At 37.5% G+C, this 23,669-nt stretch overlaps 5 protein-coding genes across 7 annotated transcripts; 1 reads left to right on the top strand and 4 right to left on the bottom strand.

Moving 5' to 3' along the window:
• The first annotated feature begins 762 nt into the window (after window positions 1-762).
• LOC106661994 lies at window positions 763-4,573 on the top strand. Of its 3 annotated transcripts, XM_014385785.2 has the most exons (3): window positions 1,356-1,541; window positions 1,606-1,780; window positions 2,489-4,573. In XM_014385785.2, exon 3 carries the CDS (start codon window positions 2,498-2,500, stop codon window positions 4,526-4,528), a length of 2,031 nt encoding a protein of 676 aa, XP_014241271.1. In that variant the 5' UTR covers window positions 1,356-1,541; window positions 1,606-1,780; window positions 2,489-2,497; the 3' UTR covers window positions 4,529-4,573. The 3 variants fall into 3 exon arrangements, with proteins under 3 accessions (XP_014241269.1, XP_014241271.1, XP_014241272.1); XM_014385783.2 differs by lacking the exons at window positions 1,356-1,541; window positions 1,606-1,780 and adding an exon at window positions 763-1,273; XM_014385786.2 differs by lacking the exon at window positions 1,606-1,780.
• Window positions 4,574-10,219: 5,646 nt separating this feature from the next.
• LOC106662000 (23 kDa integral membrane protein-like) lies at window positions 10,220-11,122 on the bottom strand. Its single transcript, XM_014385797.1, has one exon. It carries the CDS (start codon window positions 10,924-10,926, stop codon window positions 10,279-10,281), a length of 648 nt encoding a protein of 215 aa, XP_014241283.1. The 5' UTR covers window positions 10,927-11,122; the 3' UTR covers window positions 10,220-10,278.
• Window positions 11,123-11,349: 227 nt separating this feature from the next.
• LOC106661657 (tetraspanin-6-like) lies at window positions 11,350-12,074 on the bottom strand. The gene is made up of 2 exons (XM_014385197.1): window positions 11,535-12,074; window positions 11,350-11,466 (listed from the first exon to the last, which is right to left on the bottom strand). The coding sequence occupies exons 1-2, from the start codon at window positions 12,072-12,074 to the stop codon at window positions 11,350-11,352; spliced, it is 657 nt and encodes a 218-aa protein (XP_014240683.1).
• Window positions 12,075-12,748: 674 nt separating this feature from the next.
• LOC106662041 (23 kDa integral membrane protein-like) lies at window positions 12,749-13,764 on the bottom strand. The gene has a single exon (XM_014385846.2). It carries the CDS (start codon window positions 13,571-13,573, stop codon window positions 12,788-12,790), a length of 786 nt encoding a protein of 261 aa, XP_014241332.1. The 5' UTR covers window positions 13,574-13,764; the 3' UTR covers window positions 12,749-12,787.
• A 2,480-nt stretch (window positions 13,765-16,244) lies between these two features.
• On the bottom strand, window positions 16,245-23,010 carry LOC106661985 (arylsulfatase B). Its single transcript, XM_014385777.2, has 9 exons — window positions 22,761-23,010; window positions 21,725-21,884; window positions 21,439-21,665; window positions 20,062-20,469; window positions 19,856-20,004; window positions 19,656-19,795; window positions 16,719-16,855; window positions 16,523-16,653; window positions 16,245-16,464 (listed from the first exon to the last, which is right to left on the bottom strand). Exons 1-9 carry the CDS (start codon window positions 22,971-22,973, stop codon window positions 16,293-16,295), a joined length of 1,737 nt encoding a protein of 578 aa, XP_014241263.1. The 5' UTR covers window positions 22,974-23,010; the 3' UTR covers window positions 16,245-16,292.
• Window positions 23,011-23,669: the final 659 nt, after the last annotated feature.

Below are 23,669 nucleotides of genomic sequence, written 5' to 3'. Positions count from 1 at the left end.
AGAGTGTATGTATGATTCTGCTAATATAATAAAATTGTCGATGTTTATAGCGATAAAATTGGGTTGTTTCACATGAAATGTCCAATTTTATAGTTTCAGAAATTAAGTTTTCTGTAGATTCTTCCAATTGTTTACAAATTTGTATATATAATTAAGTTATTAATGTATGTATAATTAATGCATATTAATAATAAGGAGTTATTAATCCTCCACTTTTGTTTATATTGATGAGCTCCCCAAACTATTACACACTTTTGGTATACCTTCACACTCTCAAACATGAGATTTTCTTGAAATATTCCTTTACGAGTTTAAAATCGCTCATTCGGTTAGTTGAGGCTGCACGAAATATCTGGAAGGTGTTTGGGGAAGGGAGTGTAAATGAATGGACCATTTGCGCCATTTTTTTGCTGTTTTTGGAAGGGAATACCAATTGGAAAATGAGCTCCACGGAAGACCAACTTTAATTGACAACATGTCCTTAAGCTTCAGGTGGAAGAAAACCACTGCAAAACAGTCAGCGGACTAATCAAAAGCAGCACAACTAAATGCAAGGGCAGCTGTCAAGACAATTAAGGCACAGGAAAGGCCAAAAAGCTTGATCTATGGGTCCCTCATGAGCTCACTGAGCGACAGCAGTTAAATTGCCTTGAGACATGCGTTTCGTTGCTTGCTAGGCAAAAAGCCGCGCTTTTTCTTGAAAGAATAATCACTTGTGATGAAAAATGGATTGCATATAATCAGCATTGGTCAGGGCAGTATTTAAACAACTATAAAAGACCAGGGCAAATGCCAAAGCCAAATTTACACCCTAAAAAATTGATAGTGACCCAGTGATTGGTGGTCTATGGCTGGAATTATTCACTACTTCTTTTTGCCTAGAGGTGAGACCATTACCCCTACACCGTACTGCAAGGAAATTGATGAAAAGCATAAAAAATTACTTAAAAAACAACCTGCATTGTTAAGTCGGAAGGTCCTACACTCCTACATGACAACGACAGGCTTCATGTTTCAAAACATACTCTAAACAAATTGAAAGAGCTTGGCTACAAAGTTCTTTAGCATGCACGTTATTCTCCAGACTTGTCTCCAACAGATTTTCACCTGTTTTGGAATTTAGACAACTTCGCCAAAATTTTTTTCTAAATGATATTCAAATTCAAAAAGCATTTTCAGATTTTGTTTACATATTTTCAAAGTTAAGAATTCTTCAGTTCCGGCATAAAAAAGTTGGCCATGCATGCATGGGCAAAATGTGTAGAAAATGAAGGTAAATACTTCCAATAAAATTATTTTGTCTTTATATATTAATTTTACTAAAAAAACCTTTACCTTGGAAACGGACATTTCAAGTGAAACAACCCAATACATTATACCCCAAATTTTTTTAGGGATTATGTAGAATAATTCCATTGCATTTCATTTCTGCAACCAAATTTTGTAGGCTATGCCGTGTGATTCCACAATGTACCACCAAATTGTACCGAAGTTAAATTGTGTGATCCTATCAATTTACCCAAATTGTTAGGAATTATATTGTAAGTTTCCACTGCTAGCATTAATTTTTTTAGAGGTTATGTTGTGTATTTTCACATGTTGTAGGGAAGCTTGCTGAATGACCCCATTGCTGTGTTGTGTAAACCACCTAACCACTAAATTTTAGAGGATTTCACCATATGATTCCCATTGGGGTCTCAGCTGTTCAGAATTATGTTGTGCGATTCCATTCCACTGCTGTCACCAAATAGTAATTGTTCATATTGTGTGATTCCACAAGGTAATTCTAAATTAAAAAAAGATCTGTTGTGTCATAGCGCCAATTCCCCAAAATTGTGGTGGATTATGCTTTATATTATTACACTGCTTCTTCCACATTGTATACATTTATTCTGTTATTGATACCAGTTTTGCCACCAAAAGGTTTTGCTTGTTATTTTTATGCCGGAGAAGAGAAATTTAAATGTATCAGTCGTTACCATATACATATATATATATATATATATATATATATATATATATATATATATATGTGTATATATATCAGTAGGTACTAACCTTTTTTTTCTTGTGATTAAGTTGGCTAACAAATTTGCCCTGGTAGTACCAGTTTGAGAACATAGTCTTTTTAACATTGTCTGGTACCAAATCCAAGTTAGAATTCTAAATAAAGTAATGTGGTACATATCGACTAAAGTTTACTATTAATCCAATAGTTATTATTAACTAAAGACAGATATAATTGATAATGATTTAATAACTGATCTGTTTGAAGAAGGGTTCTTTTTTTAATACAAATGAATCATTATTTATTTATTTAATTTTTGGTAAACATGCTGGATTCCTTCCTGCAGGATCAGCTGCTAAATTTCTGATATTTATATATGTATATTGTATTAAAAAAAAGAATGACAAAACAAAACATATATACCATATGTTTGATGATATTTTATTTTGGCTTCATTGATTTGTAAAAATGAAATTTCAGAAAGGTTCAATGATTGGAAGAATATACGAAGTTGATCATTCTTCAGAAGTTCAATTCATGAGAGGCTTTTTAATAATGGGACCGTTTTCAGAAATTGTAGTAACATTCTGTGCAGAAGCAGGAAAACAATTCGGATGGTATTTCGCCAATCAAGATATCGAAGGGATAACGCAGTTTAATTTATACCTATTCTTGGTATCTTGGATATCTCTCGTGTACGCCTACATTTCGGATAATTACATCGGAGCGAAACAGACATTGTTTATTGCTGGCGGTATCGCTACATTGCCACCACTTGTGTGTTTTTTTTCAGGAGTAAGTAGCAGATTGTTTAAAATGGGGCCTTTAAATGTTACGATGGCACAAATAATTTTTTATTCGGGAACTCTAACTCACGCCTTTAGCGTTATCTGGAAGATAATTGCTGTCGAACAAGTGTCTTCATACAGAAGCAACGGTTTCCTCCGCAGATACTTGACGAAACTCGAAATTCTGAAGATAATCGGTTATATCATCGGTGTAGTCATCACGGTGTTCGATTTCAGCTACTTCCTGTTGCTATCTTTCGTTTGTCTGGCCATACACTTGACAATCGTGGCGATGCTCGTGAATTGCAGGCAGATGATCCGTTCGGAACAGGTAGTGCCTCATGCTGTCACAAATTACTTAATCGAATGGTACAAAACCAGTAGTAAAAAAATCAATATACGCAATTACCGCCGCCCGTCTTCTGTGGAAAAATTTCAATTGGTTAATAGTGGACCTGTAATGAGCGAAGAAGGCAAACATTTTTCTAACGTCGTGACTTTAATCGTTTTAATCAATCCGTTCACTATTTCATACGCCGTCTTGTTGTTCACTTGTATGTACCATCAAGACCAAACCGCCGACTTTGTGCATGCGCTGCTTCCCGAAATGGATCCACACATCCTGACGTCCTGCTTTTCCATCGCCATCCTTTTAACGTTGGAGTATATTTTAATAGCGTTCATGAAGATATGCAGAACTTTTGTTACCCACTTTCATCTCATGGGCATCGTGTACGTCCTCGTCGCGACAAGCTTAATGGCCTTCGCTATCCGGGAACAGAAGTCGCATATTCGTGAGACGCAATCGTCCGCTCGTTCGGCCCAGCTAAGAATATACAACTTGAGAGAGGAAACGATCTACGTCAGTTCTTCGTGGTTCCCTTCGAGAAAAATCGATGGGTTTGCGTTCCTCAGCATTTTGAACATAGTGATGAAAAACAAGACGTCGTCAACGCAATTGAACGTGTATTATACCTATTCGAAAACTAACGAGACGTTCAACATAATGGCAGAATTAGGAAGGATGCAGTCGTGTTTGATCTCCGGACTCGGCTTCACGATGTTGGACTTGAAAGACTCGCCGGATTCGGCCTCGGTCGACGAAGAGAAGAATAAAATGGCCAAAGTTCATCTAGCATCGCCGAATACGAAAGAAAATCCCGGTAACTTTGTGATTTGGTTTTATAACATGAAGAGGAGCAATGAAATTCGATTTGTAGACAAAAACTCCACCCTTTTTCAGATACCTCAGGGGCTCTACAAAATAGCAATACGAGTCGCACCCAATTTGGTTCATTTCCATTTTCCAAACAGAATTAGATTCAGGAAGAGCACCATGTATTTAATGATTTTGACGAACCCCGGACAATTCAGGGATAATCCGTCCTATGTTAATGTGCATAGTTTTCCAGTCCACGAATTCCCCGAATTGTCGAAACCTTGGGTTTTTCTGCAAATATTCAGCCTAGCGTTGGCAGAGTGTGTCGTGAACGTATACTTTTATTCATTTATATATCTGGAGTCTCAACCGCAATGTAAAACCGTTATTTTATGCCTTCTCAACGTCAGTATGAGTTTCGGTTTCGGGATAAGATTTCTCGTAATTTCCCCAAACAAACCGACAAGTATTTACCATCTTACATTTTCCTTCATCGTCATAATATCCCTGTTCCTCTTCGTCAACTCCGCTTTCAAATACAAGTCTAAGGGGACTAACAAGTACGTCTTTTAACTAGTGTTATAAAAAATATCAATAAAAAACATAATCTGATTTTAATTTTTGTTTGCATTTTGTCAGATGATCATAAATTACGGTTTTCATATAATGTTTGCGTGTGAAAAATATAAAATAGAAAAAAAATCATATAAGTTTACAGTTTTTATTAACCAATCTTTATGTAAGGCATTGGTTGAGATAAAAATTGCTTTTTTATGTATTTAAAACTAAAATTAAAGCTATGTACAAAGGATTAAAATTAATGAGAAATAGAGAACGACGAACCCCGTCGCCTCCGGTTGGACTGCTATGATTAGTATGATTAGTGAAGAAAGCAATTTTTGTAAATATTCTCTGTGACCACAAAAGTACTTTTAAGAAATTGTTAGAGCAAAAAAAAAAAAAAAAAAAATAGTTGGACCTTTAGTCATATTAATTTTTAGCGAGATGTCTGTTTTCACCGACAAAAATGTATTATGCTGGTTTTATGGTGGTTAACCTTAAACCCAAAACGCTTGTGCAATAGTTTTCCATGTTAATCGTCTTCTTCATCCTTGGGAAATCCTGATGATGGCACTATAAGGTGCCGAAAGCGCTGTGAACCCAGCATTTAGTCTTTTTTTCACCTGTATGACCTCTACAAAGATTGGAACCCTACATGTGATTCAGATGTTTCAGTTCCCTGCGTATTTAGTATCGACTAATAAAGTTGTACAATTTAAAAAGAATTATTTATTTCAAAAGTAAAAAAATAAAATATAAAACCTTAACATAATTTAAGATTTTCCTTAAAAGAGAATATGTTTTAAACGCTTATTTTTATATCTTTTGTATTGTAATGAGCTTAAATATAGTCCATTAGAGTTCGTGGTCCGATTGACCGAATAGCTTTTTTCAATTAATCTTTATGTAAAGTATTGGTTGAGATAAAAAAAGTCAGTGTCACGAGCGGGATTCGAACCCACGACCTTCGGCTAAATACGCTGCTCCTCTATCACGAGCTGTCAGGATAGTCAAGTGGAAGAGCAGCGGCGTATTTAGCCGAAGGTTGTGGGTACCAATACCTTACATAAAGATTAATTAATTAAATTATAGTTTACAATACTTTTAATATGTGGTTGGCTATTATTTACACAGGAGGAAACAAAACATTTAGTAACAATGTAAACTTGTTTTGATACGTTGGCAAAGTTTAATATGGAATGCAAATAATCTCCTGGATTCTACCAAGGAAAGGAACCAATCAACCTGAGACACTTGTTTTGGACTATTTGTAACTTAAAATAGTATTACACGTGTTTGACCAAACCGGAACAGCATACAGTAATACTGATCTAATGTGAAGATAATAAATAAAATTTTTATTTGTTGTGCTAAGCTTTGAGTTCTTGTTTAAGAGAGAGCATAAATTGCAGATTGTACCCAATGCCTTGTCACACATTTTATTAACGTACTTAGTGAACGTTAATTTTGAATCCAAAATTACCCCTAGATATTTTATCTCTTTTTTCAAAGGGAGTATTCCTCCGTTTACACCAACAAATCTATTAACGTTTGGCCTGCGTTTCGTAAACAATATAACTTCGGTTTTAGTTTCATTGGGTCATTCAAATCCGCCATTTGTGAAAGTATTAGAAGCATTTCTTGAGAACTATGGAGAGATGGTTGGTAATGGTTTCTATTCTGTACGACGATATAAAGAATGCTGTATCATCTGCGTACAATGCATAACTATATTTAGTTTTCGTTTTAGTTAAATCGTTTATAAATATGTTAAATAAAATAGGTCTTAGAACGGGTCCCTGGGGTACCCCAACTGAGATAGGTCTTACTGATGATTCAGCTTTACCAATTACTACATGGAATTTTTATTCTTTAAGTATGGATAGGGATAGGGATAGGACAAAAGATGTGGTTACAAGGCCTACTGCACCTCGATCTGAATAGATCTATTGTGCACCTCTGTTATTTATAACTCACTGGCCAGCTTCAAGTTATTAATCAGCCTCCGCAGCTTTGCCAGCGGTTCCTTAGAGTAGGATCTTGCTTGAGGTTTTTCTTATCCTTGCTGCAAGAACCTGCACCTAGATAAACCTTCACAGAATCATAGAATGCTCTGCGGACTCTTCTTCTTGGCAGTATCTGCATAGTGTTTCTTCTGTCTGTACTCCTATCCGGTGTATGTGCCTTCTGCCCTGTCAGGAGTCCAACCAGAATCCTTATTCTCTAAGTAGCTTAAAAAAAGACCTCTGTGCACACCGTCAAACGCCTTTTCAACAACTATTAGTGCCATCCCAGTATGCTTGTTGAGGTTATAATTGTGTTCTACAATGTCACTCTTGCAAATTGTGCAACGGTAGAATGATGCCTACGAAAGCCATATTGTTTATTTGAAACGATATCGTTATTTTCTATAAACGTGTTCAACCTTTTCACTATAATGCACTCAACTATCTTGCTTATACACGACAGAAGAGAAAAAGGGCGATAGCTGCTTTGAAGAGTCAGATCTTTTAATACTATAACCTTAGCTGTCTTCCAGTTTACAAGATAGTGCGCATAGAGAATTATATAATTAATTAATTTAGTTAAGTGTATTAAACCCTTTTTGAGGGCAAACAATATTCAAACTTTTATTGAGCGCAACGAGCTTATTGCAGGAAGAGCAATCTTATAACTTCTGGAGTTGCTTACGAAGGTAGCTCCTACACCATTGAATTCTTGTAGACGTCGGCAAATACGAAAATCGCCTTTGTGGTAGAGAAGTACAGTTTAAGGAATTCCTGTTTGCATATCTCAGGCGGGGTGCTTTCTTTTAGAAACTTAGTCAAGTTTAGAGAGATTCTAAGTTAACGTAGTTTCCAGGGCGGGCAAGGGGAGACATTTATCTTTTGAAGAGGAGGTACCAAGGTGTCAAGTACATAATGCAAGGAGGTGACACTTTAACAACTTTGCTTTCTGAACTTATGATTTGAAATGATCGAATGTACAAAAGCTTCAAAGGAAAATGAAACTAACATAATACTTCTTCGTTCTGCTTTCCCCTTAATTTGTACGTTATTAATATCAGAACAAATTTTTGGTGTATTATATTTTGATATTTAATTGTGCTAATTTAACAATTTAACAAGTTCGTCAATAAAAAATCATAAAATATCATAAAAAACTGATTTACACTCGATAGGTGGCCCTCGGAGGACCTGACTCGTAGAAGAAGTGTCATCCTCACACGATGTGCCCGACATGTAAATTGGCTTGCTCGATGTATTCCACTTAATTGAAAGGTGACATTACTTGGCTCTATATAAAGAGCGTGTAGGAACGCTATCCTATATGAGAATTCTTCTTGGAAGCTAGTATTTGGGTTCCCTGTTCCGATTTTTGAAGGAAACAAGGTTGTTTTATTGTAATTAATTTACAACATATATACATGAATTTAATGTCTTGCATTTACTAGCGTGAGTGTGTAGAGTGAGAGGGTGTGGCGGAATATTGAGCATCGATCCTCAATTAAATTAGTTATATAATAGGTGGAATGGGTGATGGAGAAATTCCAACTGAGTGAATGGATTTAGGAAGTGATTGCGTTGATGGTTGAAATTGCTGTTGATAGTCCTTAGAGCCCAAACTCGGCGGTTGGACGGATAAGAACGAGGTCTGATTCCGGACTGCCATCACTCAGGGTGGTGATTCTCGAGGCCCGCTGGCAATTCTTGTTAATTACAAAAGCTGGAATTGCCGGTGGCCTGCGAGAAGTGATAGGCTCAACAGTAATCAATAAAAAACTTATTTAATTATTCACCATTCAATTTTTTATGGCTAAACAAAAACAAATAACCGATCCACTTTTTTAAACAGGGCATAAGGGTTGGTTGAAAACCCTGGCTCGTGTAGGACGTGTAGGATTTAATTCTCTGTTGCTATTGCTATGTTTATTTTTATTAGTGGGATATATGGCTAATTGGCTTCATATCAACATTTATTGGATGGTTGTACTTACCAATACCTTATTATTCAATTTTTTATGACTGACTAAACAAACACAAATTACTGATCTACCGAATGGCATCATAGTAAGGATTTTGAGCTGTTTTTAGAAGTGGTGGTTTAATTAACTAGACACCACAAAATGATGGAGTTGGACCTGTAGACCCGATGATCCTGGACTTACTGGGTGTCTATGTAGTTTTGGTCTGTCAGCCGCGTTTCTGGGCACAAACGACACAACACACCCAAATCACTGATGGAGAACTCCGACAGACAAAATCATCGAGAAAAAGCAAGAGGAGAACGATCGGGATCAAGCACGTTGCTCCTCTGGTTCACTGAAATTTATGAAATTGTTAATTTTATTTATCACCTGAATAAACAAAAAATAGTAAAAGCCAGAGAATCAAATCATTAGATTTTACATCAGTCGTCAAACTTTAGGGTTTTGTACAACAGCTTGTTCTTTTGGTTTTGATTTTTATTTCATTTCCTTTGTTTGTATCCATGTGTGATATAGCGTGTCTTCTTCTTTTTTGTTGGGCCCAACCCTGAATTCGGATAATCGAAAACAGGTCCCAGAGTTTTTTTACGATCGGACCTGACTACAATTATTTCATTTATCGATCAGGCACCTTTTATATTTCATTTAAACCAAAGTAACTATGACACCAAATGTTTGTTAAATTTGAATCTTTAATTACAATTTATTTTCACATAAAATGACAATATATTTTATTAATTATTATTATTAATTTAAAGAATCCTTTTATCCTATTACAAACCTATCTCAAATCTACAAACCTTAATTTTAAAAGGGAATTTGATTCTCGTTTTATAGTTCCATAAAGAAAGGTAAAGAAATTATTATTATTATTAAAATTTTGACCACCAAATTAGAAAATACAATTAAAATATTAACACAACTTTTAAAATGAAATATTATTTCTTTTATTTTTCTTTATAAAAATATATACCTTTTTAAAACTAAATTACAATTATTATTTTTTTATTTTGACGTCAAAGTAATAAAATTAACTTACTTGAATAGTGTGCACACCAAATGCTTATTTTTACCAAAAATAGCTGTTTACCCACACAAGCCAGAAAGGGATCTATTCTAGGACTTGAAAAACAGCCCTTTCTTGGCCCCTACTCCTTTCACTGTTTGAGTGTGTGGAGGGGCATGGCGGTTCATTTAAATCTGAACGTGACACATGTATGACTTCGTTTTTGTATTTATTGATCAACCAACTAAAGAGCGGTTGTAAGACTGTAATTGTTCAAAATGTTTAGTCCCCATTTCAATGCTCGACAGGACAACAGAAAGGTAACTGCTAATTTTGTTATGCTCTCCCTTGGTCCTTGTCATTTCCTGTTTAACATTAGTATGTCGGGCCGTATACAGCTATACTTCGACAATTTTATACTCAACTCTTAGGAAATATTGTAATGAGTAGGGTTACAGATTATCAGTAAATTCAAAGTGATGCTGCCCTGTCAAAAGATAAATTATAAAAGAGGACTTGATGTGGTAGCAATCTGCTAACATAAATTTTGGTCGGTTGGTTTCTCTAGCTAGACCGGTTTTGTAAATAAAAAATTGAAGTAGAAAATTTTTGCTCTCCGACCATTGTTATCCATATGTTCACACAAAATAGGCTAATTGATTAGAAGGGAGTTTGTACGAAAGTAAACGTTTGTACAGAAAAAAAGGCATGGATGTAAACTATTTGTATTTATAATATCCACTTTGGTAAATCTAGATCAAAATCAAATCATTCACGTAAAGCGAGAATAAATGCGAAAATGAAGCAACCTACTTCGGTGACCATTGTTGCAAAGGCTGTGAAACCTACATGGCCGAATTGTTTAACAATCACTTTTTCAATTTGGCTGGTGCAAGAAACGTTGTAAGCATTTTCCCGGGTGCATTTTCCAATCGCTTTATCGAATTTACAGCAAGATGCCGGCAGCTGCTCGATTTTCCACTCCTGCTTTCCGCGAGCTCCGCAACATTCCATGTGTTGTTGTAGAACGTCGATGCGTTGTTTGTGCCTTTCGTAATTTTCGTAATGCTTTTCTAGTCTAGTAGATGATTCCTTTTTCAGGTTGTTTTTATAGACGTACGCCAGAACCCCGAGGACGGTCTGCAGGAGGACGAGCGCTATCAACGTCCCCGCGTACGCCATTAGCATACAACTGTGTCCATTCATAATTCCGTAACAACCGAGGAATGAGTTGAGAAGAATAAAAATGCCAACGACGATGAACAAATTGGATATGATAGTCAATTGGCCGTCCAGGATCGAATTGAAGGGTCGGCCCTGAAGGTACGCCATCGCTCCAATTAGAATGACTACCAAGCCCGATATCGCACATAGGATGTTGAGGCCCCAAAGTATGTACTTGATTGAGTGACACATCTCTCATTCGTCCTGCCCACTTATTTTTATCTCACTGGATTTAAAATAAAATTTACGCTGAATTTTTCATTTTCTATTAATACATTTAAAGAATATAATCGAACTGAAGCGAGAAAAATATCAAACGAACCATACCAAAACATAAGAAATATGTGTAAACATATGATAACTTTTTCCATTCAATTTAATATAAAATTGTACAAATTAATAAGGATTTATATTTTTGTTTTCAAAGTGTTTTTACGATTTGATTTCCCCGAATCGCTCTCACGCTCTTTCTTTCTTAAAAAATCTCCTCTTTTCTTTCTTATATACTTTTTTATCTTCCTTCTTATCTACTTTCTTATCTTCTTTCAAACCTTCTTTCTTATCTTCTTTCTTATTTTCTTATCTTCTTTTTTATCTTCTTTCTTTTCTTCTATCTTAACTTTTTCTGGAATGGAAGAAGGATCTCTCGAGATGCTGGTTGATCGTCTTGGGCTTTCTTGTGACATCTTCTTCAACCGCATGATGACTCTCATACAAAGTACGAAGAGATCGCTTAAGCAACAGGCTAAAACGACACATTGTATTTCCAATATGACTAGAACGAAGCAGAAGATGCTTACGAAATAAAAGCCTTCTTCGACCACATTTCCCACTTTATCGGAACAAGAGGAATTGAAGGCCGATGATGGTGAGCAAATACCTGTTTCCCGGCCGCAACAAGACGACGGTAGATCCGTATTGTTCCACTTTTCCCCGTCCGATAAGCCGCAGCATAAAAAGGTCGATTGGAGTTTGTCTATTTCGCTTTTGTGCTGGGCGTAGGCTTGGAACTTTTCCTCGAGTCCGTTATTGAGGGCGGTACGAATGCCTTTCATCCGATGAAATATAATACCACCGGTTATGATTTGGATCACTGCCAGGGCCAACATCAAACAAGCGTATATCTGAATCCAGGGTTCGCTGTACGTAATCAAACCCACGATCCCGACGATGGACATTCCTACTAGGATAATCCCCAAGCTAATAAATGCCCTCACGACATGTGCGGGATCACAGACAAAAGGGTCGAGAATGAGAGCTTGGCACATTTTCTTCGCACCGAGTACAATCATGGTGATGCCTAATACCCCATTGGCGATCGTTGCGATTAAAAGATACATCATATTAATCATACACATTTTTTACAATTTAGATCCTTAGAATTTAGATTTAGAAGCTTCTGAAGACACAAAAATTTTTAAAAAAGTAGTGAGACTAATAAAAAAAACGTACAATCCACATCTGTTTATTTACTACATAAACCAATCATTCCTTCTTTAAAATCTTTATTAAATTAGTCGAACAGTTATAAACAAATATTTATCCGTAACATAAGATTTTTTTTTCAAAATACTGCATGGTCTCGTTGCTATAGCGAATTTAAGTTGAACTTTTCATTTTTATTAATAAATATAAAAGATAAAGTGGGGTTGAGATGGGAAATTAGTGTCCGAGTGGATCGAAGTCACGATAGCTCAAGTGGTAGAGTAGCGGAGTTTCTAGCTGAAGATCGTGGGTTCGAATCCCGCTCTCATACTGACTTTTGATCTCAACTAAAAACCTTAATTAATTGAAAGATATTAATTGGTCAAGCGGGTCACAAAAACTAGTGAATTTAATAAGAAATAATCATGGATGAACCATATAAAAACGCAAAATATGTGTACACATATGTTTAAAACAATCGGTTTGTTTGGAATGTAAATCAGTCAGTAAATCCTTCATTTTCGATATTTTTCCATGATTAGTTGAAAAATAAAAACGAACTGCATTAATAAGAAACGTTTCTGTAAGTAGACATATATTTAATCGACGATTTATACATATTGCATTCCTATTTTTTTTTTTGATCTTCATTTATTTTTTTATTTGTTTTCTGTTCTTCATTACTAGAACTCGAACTCGATGAACTACTCGAGCTCTCATCGGACGATCGTTTACGCTTTCCGAATTTTGGCGATAGTTGCCTCCTAGTTTGCGTCGGACTTTCCACATTACTCAGGCAACATGCCAAAATGATGCATTTTATTTCAAAGAGTACAATGAGGAGGGAACTTATGCTCAGGACATACAATGTCGTAACTAAAGCATTTTCGGCTCTTTGGGTACAAGAGTCAGGATAGGCCGACGATACGGTACAGTTGCCCGTTGTCAGACCGCAACAAGACGCAGGCAGGGTCACATTCCAATTTCTCGCACCTGCCAATCCACAACACTTCAGTATCAACTGGAGTTGGTCTATCTCGTTTTTGTTCTTCTCGTAGTTCTTGAACTTTTCGTTTAATTTGTTGAACATTGAATTACGTATATCATCGATGAACAACAGTATCAAGAAACCGGTCAACACTTGTATCACGATCAACGTCAACATAAGGTATGCGTACATTCGAAGTAAGGTGTTGTTCTGCAAAATCACCCCGAGGAAGCCGATAGCAGATAGCAAGAATATTACAACACCCAAGGTGATAAAAACCGCTGTGATATAACGATGTTCTTTAGCAAAACCATCGAGAAACGTCCCATCCATGATTTCCTTCGCACCGAGCGTAATCATTGTAATGCCTATTACTCCACAGACGCCGGTTGATATTAGGAGAAACACCCTCTTGAATACACTCATATTGGGCTGTTCCAGCTGCTCAGGGTAACTAACTTGAACTTTTCTTATTTTACGTAGTAATTCGTCCTAGTCCATGACACTAATAAAAAAATTCTATCTAAAAATTGTAAACACACTGCATTAACTCTGTTTAACATATGTTTAGCTAGTACATATTGACAATTATGTGATATTAGGTGAAATTATTCCAATCAATAGTTTAAATGGTACAATAAAAAATTATAAATGTTACGGCTTTCTGTTGCGAGTTCCTCGACAGTAAGATGATTTGAAACGAGGAACCAAGAAATTTGGTGGCTCACCTTTCTTTTGTTTAATTTCATTAGGGTTCCCACGAACCCTCCGATTGAACGAATAACTTTTTTCAATTAATTAATCTTTATTTAAGGTATTGGTTGAGATAAAAAAGTCAGTGACACGGGCGGGATTCGAACCACACCAACTGGAACGGACATTGACTTTTTTATTTCAACCAATACATAAAGATTATGTATAATGAAATATAATGAATAATACATAATAAGTAAAATGAAGTATATCTTCAGGAAAGCTCTCCGTGGCCATTTCATTTGTCGCCGAGAATCGCATAAATTACACATTTGAAATATGGCAGATAGGAGGGAGAATTCGAAAGGTGGGTTGAGATGGGAAGGAAGTTGGTGTCGGAGTGGATCGAATTCACGATAGCTTAAGTGGTAGAGCAGAGACGTATTTAGCCGAGGGTCGTGGGTTCGAATCCCGCTCTTGACACTGACTTTTTTATCTCAACCAATACCTTACATAAAGATTAATTTTTTTTCTTTGTTGAAGAAACGTTCAGCGCTGATGTGCCACTCGCCCAAGCCTGAGAGAAGGCCCCTAGGTCCTCACTCGAACTTAATAGAGTAAAACGTTTGGGAGTTGAGTGAAATACTGGTTATAAGCTTAAATCTGCAAATGCATGTGTACAGAGTTGGGCCTATAACTTTTCAAAGTTCGCTAGCAATTCTAGTTTTGCAATTTACGATAAGGGCTTGAGAATAACCTACCCAGGGTGTTAGCAGTCTGGGGTCAGACCTCAGTCCGTCCAACCAGCAGTGGTCCAGGGCTATGGACACCAGGTCATTGCACCCCTCGACGCAATCAGTGTCCAGATACAAACCCATTCACACTCTCCTTACTCTTATCACATTTTTTTAATTTACATATCATTCACTCAGGGTGGTTGGGTACTACACCACCTTTTCATCTTATTATATGTACAACTAATCTGAGGGTCGATGCCAATATTCAGTCACCGACCCTCTCAATCTACACATTCACGCCAATATTCCGTGTTTATACCTATACTCAATAAAACAACCATGTTCTTCCGCCTATTGGAAAAAGGGAACCAAATGCTCGCTGGCGTCCCCAAATGCAGGGTGGCATTCCTACTCGCTCTGTACATACACCTAACGTATGACACTCTTCAATTGAGTGGGACGATCGAGCAACCTTTCTCTACATACCGGTCACAAAAGCGGTCGAAAAAGATATGGCCCAAAAGTAAGTGTCCGTGGGTCAACACGCATGGCCTATCCTTAATCGGGTAAGGATGGCTCTTTTTCTACCCGTCAGATCCTCCGAGGGTCACCTCAACAGTGCTCTGGATAGATGAGAGCTCCGCCGATCGGGCCCACCGACGCTGCCTCTTTCTTTCAATCATTTTTGTAATGGGTGGCATTTAGTGACCTTCAATGATTATTTAGAGATCGTGAGATGCGGTCTGGTGTGATGTAGGTTTAGAAAAACATTTTCTTTATCATGCCACCGTTTCGATCTTTATTGAGATCATGAGAGCGCATCTCACGATCTCTAAATAATCATGTTTTTAATGTTTCTGTAGCGTCCGAGGGCCGGATAGCGGTGGCTCTTTCCGGAGGTTGGGACGTTCCGTCTTTTGCCGCCTCGTCTGGCTTTTCGATACCCTCCAGCCTTATGTAACCGGGTACCCAGACATCACCCACCATTTTGCCGAGTTGATGGTACCTTTCCATCAAGAGAACAACAAAAGAGCCGACGAGAGTGAAATATTTGGAGTTACCACGAATAAAGAGAAAAACGGGAAACGGATAAAAAAAAAACACCAAAAAGTGGATTGAGGAAGTTGAACACAGTTAAAGGAGTAACAGTAGAAAAACAAGATTTAAGGAATTCCTCCCTTTGGGTGTTAATAAAAGGCTTACTGGCTTAAACAATAAATGCTGCATTAAAATAATAAGCCTAATAAGTTTTAATTCGTGACTGAAAAAGAATAAATAAATAGTAATCGTTGTGCTACAATGTAACTGTTGTATCAAAAATAATTATTGTGAAAAGCCGTAACGAAATCTTAAAAAGCAATGAACAAGTATACAACCTTTTTAAAAAAGGCAACAATATTAGTACAATAAATTTTAATCGCAATATGGAAAATAAAAAAATATTTTAACACATTTTCACACACACACACACACACACACACACACACACACACACACACACACACACACACACACACACACACACACACACACAAATATTCAAAAACACACACACACACACACACACACACAAATATTCAAACACAGCAAAGACACGCGGAAAATAGTTTACATGCATGCTATTAGTTTGTACTTGAATGTTTCAATTTTTCATGTAAACAATGTCGTAAATAGGTAATTACTTTGATGGTTGTAATTTGGCGAATATATATTTTCTAAATTACAGTAACCTTTACAGAATCAAAATCATAGTCGCCAAAATTGGTCCATACATTATTCCAATATTTTGGATTTCCTTTTTGGTTGATAGGACGATTTCCGGGTGGTATTGCTGTCCTGTTCAGTTCCAAAAGTCTTTCCATGAGATGCTTAAGAACTCTCGGATAACTGGTTTAAACGGAAAAATAAATAACAGTCATATTCTGAGATATTTATATGCACTTACGACTTTGCTAGGTTGTTGTACTCGCAAGGATCTAGTTTTATGTTAAAAAGGCAAGGGGATTCCATGGGTAGACAAGGTGTCTTTTCCTTTGACTGGCAAACGACTTCGGCGTGCTTCCTCATCAATCGGACCTTGCAAAATTAAAAACAGAATTGGATAAAAACTGAATACAAAAGTAATTTGAAAAACTACTCACGGACTCTTCAGTCAATATCTGTCCCACGGAAATCGCCCCTTGGCCGGCTAAGGAGCTGACGACTAGACGTGGATCGTATTCATCTCCTCTACCGGACGGACCGAACCATCCATCCCATTCCCCTCCGTACGTCGTTCCTAAATAGGATAGTGTGCTTTATTCTGAACATTTTTGACAAATATATAATTTTATTGTGTAAAACTTTGAAAAGAATCACTTCAGATCTGACATCCAAAGGGTACCTCTCTCCTAGTGACAGGAATTACTAGTGTTCTCTTTTTATTAACAGATCTGAACTCCTTACATAAAAACATTCATCCACATATTGGTTGTAGAAATCGAACATAAAAATAGAGGAAACATCTCCTCCCCAGTAAAAACAAAAAACCAAACTATCCACGTTATATTAAATACGGTTGCACCATATAGTCATCGGCATCTGATTCACAAATTATAAAAAACTATTCAGAACCGTATCCTCCGGTTAATAACAATTGCTCGATGGCATGTTCGGAACCAAACTATCCGCAAAGATTTGGACATGTGAACAAGGACACCTACAGTCGATACCACGGGTACACCACGGCGCATCCCAACTAACTGATGCAAGAAATTGCCCAGTGCCAACCAACTCCAACATTACAAAGAAGACTGAAAAGAAAGACTCCGATCTTGTACCATCCTAAACTCGTACCTATTACTGTAGTGATTAATTAATGGGAGTTATTGTTACCGAATTTATTAAAAATCTGATCAAATGAGGAACGCCGCTGGGTGTTTGTCCTCGTTACATGTTTTAAGTCATATTTTATATTTAGTATACGAACACAACTTAATGTGATGTAAGCATGTAAATTTTCCGCTAGGGGCGAATACAAAACCAGTATAATCCTTAATACAGAAAACTAACCGCAACAGACAACACAAGAGCTGTTTCAAATCTGCCATTAAAATGGTTAGCACTCTATAAAATCATCAAAGTATGTGATGGATGAACCAACAGAACACCGAACAAATGAGAAGGACAAACAATAAAAAAACAGTACACAAATGCCATACATAGCCACTAGCAATCAATAGTGAAAAAGCACCAAAACATCACTCCTCATGAAAGTATTATTTGATTTCATTCTACATCATCAAATACTTCAATGAAGACAGTAAAGAAGTACACCAGTTTAGTACCAACTAAAACCAGTTTATTTATTAAATGATGCATAAAACCTTTACTAAAGACTATGTTACACTTATGTACCTGTAACGTTTCCACCAGGCGCATTGTTGGCAATCACCACCACTTCGACCATGTTTCCGCCTACAAATGAGCATGCAGCACCACTCCAATATTTAAGGAAGGGCTTAAGCCACACTCTCTGCGTCGTAACAAGTATACAAGCAACAGGGTCTTCTCAACAGCTCGTACTCATTGCCAAAATCCGGCCTCGACATCAACTCTCTACAACCATCTGGCTCATCGACACCAGATTCGACCACCACACGAAGGAGCACTGCAAAAAGCACCTACGAAACGAACCCCCGAATCGAGGGGGGCCGCGGTAGCCGAGTGGTTAAGGCGTCAGACTCTCGGCTAGTAGAGCCCGCGGTCGTGGGTTCGATCTCCACCGTCGCCTCTGGACTTTTTCTGACGCCTAAGGGTGGCCACAATTGAAAGAAATTGATACGGCACTCATCAATGGAAGGGGCGGGATCGGATCTCAGCGACCCTGAATTTGGTCCCAACCCCCTTCAAAAATGAGTTTCTTCGATGGAAGAACACCGGTACAACGGGGGCTCAAGTTCACATTTGTGTTCGAGCCCTCCCCCAAAATATGGAGTCAGGGATAAAGTACAATAAGCTGTACAGACAAGAAAATGGAAAAAGAGGGTATTCGAACGGTTGTCGGTTGAGATGGAGAGTTGGTGTCCGAGAGGATCGAAGTCACGATAGTGGTAGAGCAGCCTATTTAGCCGAAGGTCGTGGGTTCGAATCCCGCTCGTGACACTGAGTTTTTTATCTCAACCAAGACATTACATAAAAAGAATTGAAATAAGTACATACAAGGTATTACAAGACACACGAAAAGAACGAAAATGGGCTTACTTGAAAACCTAGAACACGAAGAATTTTAAAGACAGTCACAAAATATCTTTTAAAACATAACGAGGATAAGATATCGGGAACAAATCGTTTTATGCTTTCGGTGATTACATCATCATTATCGTATGTAATGATAATTGGAGAAGAATTTGTATGATTATGGTCATAAAATCATAAGTACAGAATAACAGAATGTTGTCATTTAATCTGCCTTGTTACTTCGGATTATTTTCTGCATTTTGGAGAAAAATCTATCTTCATTTCTATGTTGAGGTTGCAGATAAATTTAATTTATTTTATCAGGTTGGTGCAGCAATAATCCTAGCGACTTGTACTTGGTGACAAAAAAATAAAATGCTGTATATGTGCTATTAAAATTTCATTTCTTATTTATGAACGTCATCCTGAAGAACTATAAAAGTTTTTAGTATACAGAAGCAATGCTATAAGATTTTGATCGATTTCAAATACTATATTATACCACCATTCCATCGATTTCTGTCATTCTATTCTTTTATGTTTTATCAATCAAAACGCCTACGCTGTTGTCTAATGACAGAACCTGTTTTGGCGATTCTTTTCCGCTTATACACTAGTTGACTCGTTTGACATTTCAAATCTGGGTTAACGGGAAAAGAAACGTTTTCATTATGTCGTTTTACATCCAAAACTGTATTCAAAAATGTGTCCTACAGGCAGAGGGATGGGTAAAGTGTGATAAAATTGAAGGTTGATTAGCATTTAAGATGTCTTCAGGAGGTTGTAAATCATACATTAAGACAACGCTAATGCTTTTTGTTTTAAATAGAGGGTAATAATCGCTAGATGATTTTAATAACCTTTTATGACTTTCCAGTCGCCCATTGTCAAGGCTGCATTTCCATATATGTCATCGATGTTATGAAGGACCTCAGTGCGACCGACGTGATGGCCGAAGAACCCTGCCCAATTATCTATGCCATCGATCGGTGTCGGGAATCTAAAAACATTAAAATATTGTTAATTTGTATTTATATAGATTTAAAAATAAAATTATTACACTTTTTCGATGGAAGCAGCGCTTAGAAGGGTTGGAAGCCAGTCAGTGATGTGCATTTTTTGTAGCGAGATGACTGAAACATTGGTGATCAATGGGGACCAAATCAATCCTGCCCCGCGTACACCTCCTTCCCATAGTGTGTTTTTAACCTTTAATACATATAGATTTTTGGTAAAATTTCGCTGTTGGTAGTTTTAAATACTCACCCCTCGCAGAGGCCAATTGGAGGCGGCGTTCAAGTTGAAACCAGCCGCGGGGCCGCCGTTGTCAGTCGTGAAAATTATTATAGTATTGCTCAGTATTTCTTTTTTTTGCAAAGCATGGACAACGTGGCCGACCGAGTCATCGAGCCCTTTCAGAACACCCGCGAACCTCTTTCTATCGTAATCAGTTATGTTCGTGAATAGGGATGCGTCTTTGTCAACGGTGCATATCGGATTGTATGGATTTCCCGAGTGGACTGCGGCATGAGCTAAATATAGAAATAGGGGTCGCGAAGTGTTATGATCATGAATGATATTAACTGCCTCTTCGGTGAATACTTCCGTCGAGTGCCGTCCGTGAAGGTCGTACGCCACTTCCATATCTCTTCTCATGTCAAGCCCCCACATTCTCTAATTTTTACAAGCTTGTATTAGCGATTATTTCCTACTAAACACAAAATATGTAACAAGTAAAAGTGCAAGGTGTTACGTGAATGGTTTGATCGACGGTCGCCCAGTGGTGTCATAGCTAGACAGAGACTGTATCGGACAGCCACAGAGCCACCGCCGCGCCGCTTCGGTCGTTCTTAGGACGGGATAGATTCTACATTAGGAGACAATTTGGCAAGGCTTAGACATAGGGGATGCTTGGTAGTTGAGGTGGTGAGATGTCTTAGAAGGAATCGTTTACTTCTGCACGGAACACATCGAATTGAAAGGATTGGATATGTTAGAAGTTCAAATTCTTTTGTACTGTAACGTTCTAGTTGTAACGTTAGTTTAGAATGGCTTTCTAGCTGACTTTTGGTCAGGTTGAGTCTCTGAATACAGTCTGGGCGTTTTTGTCGGCTGAGTGAAGTAACTTTGGATTTAATCGTCTGCTAACTACACCTCAAAAAGGGCTTTTCTACTTAGGTGAAGACTATACGGGTGGATTGACCGAGTAGGGGGATAAGATAGTCATGCCTTCGGCTGAAATAAAAGTTTTGGTGAAAGAAAAATTCTTGTATAGGGTATGGTTTATTGGTGTTTCGAGGATACTTCCTTGACGAACACCGTGGCTCGATCGCGAATGTACCCGGAGCCGTACTTGGTCAAATAATTGGGAGATTTTCAGGAAGCAACTCGGACAGCACTGCTTCATTCAGTAGGATGATAGTGACAGAACTTGGTTGTCTGAAATGAGGTTTAAAGCTGTTAGTATAGTCGCTGTTGTATAAGTTGAAGCTTCACGAGGACTTTTCTAAGGATGACAGGGTGGTAGAAAGTATGGATGATAGAGTATTCTAAAGGATTGGAGTGTCCATTATTTTAAGGATTGCATTGCAACAGGTTGGAATGGAGATGATTTCCTCATATTCATATTTTGAGGCAAATTACAGTTTCCATTGCTGTGTGGTCATTGTAATCATGATGTCCCGTCCAAAATCCAAGATGCGAATCGAAACCTCTGCTTGTCGGCAAGTATTCAGACTTCCAGGAGCCCAGATGCCACTTTCCCACGGCTCTTGTCGCGTATCCTGCTTCTTTGAGATATTCCGGAAGGAGTTTCTCGCTTAGCGGAAGTCCTCTGTCTTCAGCTCCCATCAACACGGAGTGCTGCATACCTTTAATTCGAAGACGACCATTATTCACGTTCCGGTGACTATCGAAGAATTTAGAATACCTGTATGAATTGGGTATTTTCCCGTCATCAGTGCACTCCGAGACGGAGTACATATTGGCGCAACGTAATAATTGTTGAGGATTACGCCGGAAAATGCCAATGCGTCGATATTGGGTGTTGGGATTTGGTTAGAACCATGGTATCCAACATCATTCCATCCCTGTCATTTTCAAAAATAATTTTTTATAGGTCAAAACTACCAAATAAAATGAACGTAAACGAACAGAAAGGGTTATAATAATAATTAAGTAGTAACTAATAAGAAAAAAAGAATCTGGAAAATCGTGTAACATTACCAGTAAATGACCTATAAAAATGACCAAAATTTTCAAAACATGATAGCCTCGTGTAGCAGTAACAACTGTTCAAATTCACCAAACTGCAAAAATATTAATCCATTTATGTTTAGTGGTCTAACTGGCAAAATGACTTATTTCAAATAATTATTTTTTTTATATAAGGAGTTGGGTGAGATGAAAAAGCTAGAGTCACGAGCGGATTCGAACCCACGACCTTCGGCTCAATACGCCGCTGTTCTACCATTTGAGTTATCGGGACTTTGATCTACTCGGACACCAAGACCGAAGAACCGACTCACGATAGCTCTTGTGGTTAGAGCAGCGGCGTATGGAGCCGAACGTCGTGGGTTCGAATCCCGCTCGTGACACAAGCTTTTTCATCTCACCCAACTCCTTATATAAAAAGAATAATTAATTGAAACTGCAAAAACTTGAGCAAACTTATATGTTGAAAATAGAGTTACTTAATGATGTTGATGATGAAAATTGTCTAGATTTAATAAAAATTGTTGCTTAGTAGCTACAAGTTAAACTTAAATCTATACTTTTTATATTTGTGTAAACTTCACCTGGTTTGAATGTTTTTGGTTCTCATCAAGAAAACATTATCAAACATAAACAAAGATAAAACACTGACACACCGCTTTCATACATAACGAAAATACAAAAAGGACCGGACTAAATGGTACATATAAAAAATGAGGAGAAAATAAAAAATATATTATTTTCATGCATACCAGATCGTCGGCAACAATGACAACGATATTTGGTTTTTGTATCTGTGCGTCGACCAATGTTGAAAAACCGACCAAAACGAAAACTCCGGCCAAGAACTCCATGTTCTTTTCACGTTTGTTTATGCCCAATAGCGTATTGGACGAGGTGCATGTTTCCTTCTTAGAAGGAGGTACTGAACTGGGCACGGGGCCGTTTGATGGGACGGCCGGCATCGAGGGGGGATGAATTTGTGCCTGATTGCCGAGAGAAGAAACCGGCTAAAAAGCTCCAAACCGAGCTGATCAGGCCTACGACCGAAAGTCGTTCTTGTTTAAAATTCATCAAGAAATGGTAATGTATTCTATAATAATAATAACGTGGGAGGTTTAGAGGTCGAGACACATCTGAGGTCATCGCCTGCTCTCTGAGTTTTTAGTTCTTTTTCTTATATTATAGTATATCTAGAATATATTCTATAATCGTGTAGATTTATTAGTTTAACACAATCTGCCTGCCTTCCAAGCGATTGAACAAAAGAAAAAAAATGACATCTGACAAAACTAAAACAAGATTTTAGCTTCGTATTGTACAAATTAATAAGGCTTTTCTACAGTGTATACACTTCCGTAAATATACACAAGAACAGTTATCTTTTAATAACAGAAAAGGTAAACGGAAAAAAATATTCCAAACAAACGAGTTTTCCTGACCCCCTTCAGGTTTTGCCAAATGGTTACGGTACTTAAGAGTTCCACTGTCAGAACGGGTCCAGACGTTTATCATCTGGTGACCAGATGCACATCGTAAATAACGGGCTATTCAAACGTCATCATATTATCTACGTCATAAATCTCCTTTAATTGCGACGTAAAATATTTTCAATTCCAACCAGTTTTGTTGACAATTCCAATCTGAATTTATAACGAGGG

Source organism: Cimex lectularius, unplaced genomic scaffold, assembly GCF_000648675.2.
Source record: "Cimex lectularius strain Harlan isolate CLEC.00 unplaced genomic scaffold, Clec_2.1 scaffold312, whole genome shotgun sequence".
NCBI lineage: Eukaryota > Metazoa > Arthropoda > Insecta > Hemiptera > Cimicidae > Cimex > Cimex lectularius.
The sequence above is the reverse complement of the archived record's forward strand: the minus strand, read 5'-3'. Positions and strand labels throughout refer to the sequence as shown.

Coding starts and splice junctions, on each gene's coding strand:
- LOC106662000 (XM_014385797.1), bottom strand. CDS start 10,926: ATGTGTCACTCAATCAAGTACATACTTTGGGGCCTCAACATCCTATGT.
- LOC106661657 (XM_014385197.1), bottom strand. CDS start 12,074: ATGTATCTTTTAATCGCAACGATCGCCAATGGGGTATTAGGCATCACC. Junction 11,467..11,534: donor TCGAAGAAGGCTTTTATTTC/GTAAGCATCTTC, acceptor CTGTTGCTTAAG/CGATCTCTTCGTACTTTGTA.
- LOC106662041 (XM_014385846.2), bottom strand. CDS start 13,573: ATGAGTGTATTCAAGAGGGTGTTTCTCCTAATATCAACCGGCGTCTGT.
- LOC106661985 (XM_014385777.2), bottom strand. CDS start 22,973: ATGCCGGCCGTCCCATCAAACGGCCCCGTGCCCAGTTCAGTACCTCCT. Junction 20,005..20,061: donor CCAATTGGCCTCTGCGAGGG/GTGAGTATTTAA, acceptor TATGTATTAAAG/GTTAAAAACACACTATGGGA. Junction 16,856..19,655: donor CGACTGGAAAGTCATAAAAG/GTTATTAAAATC, acceptor TATCCTATTTAG/GAACGACGTACGGAGGGGAA.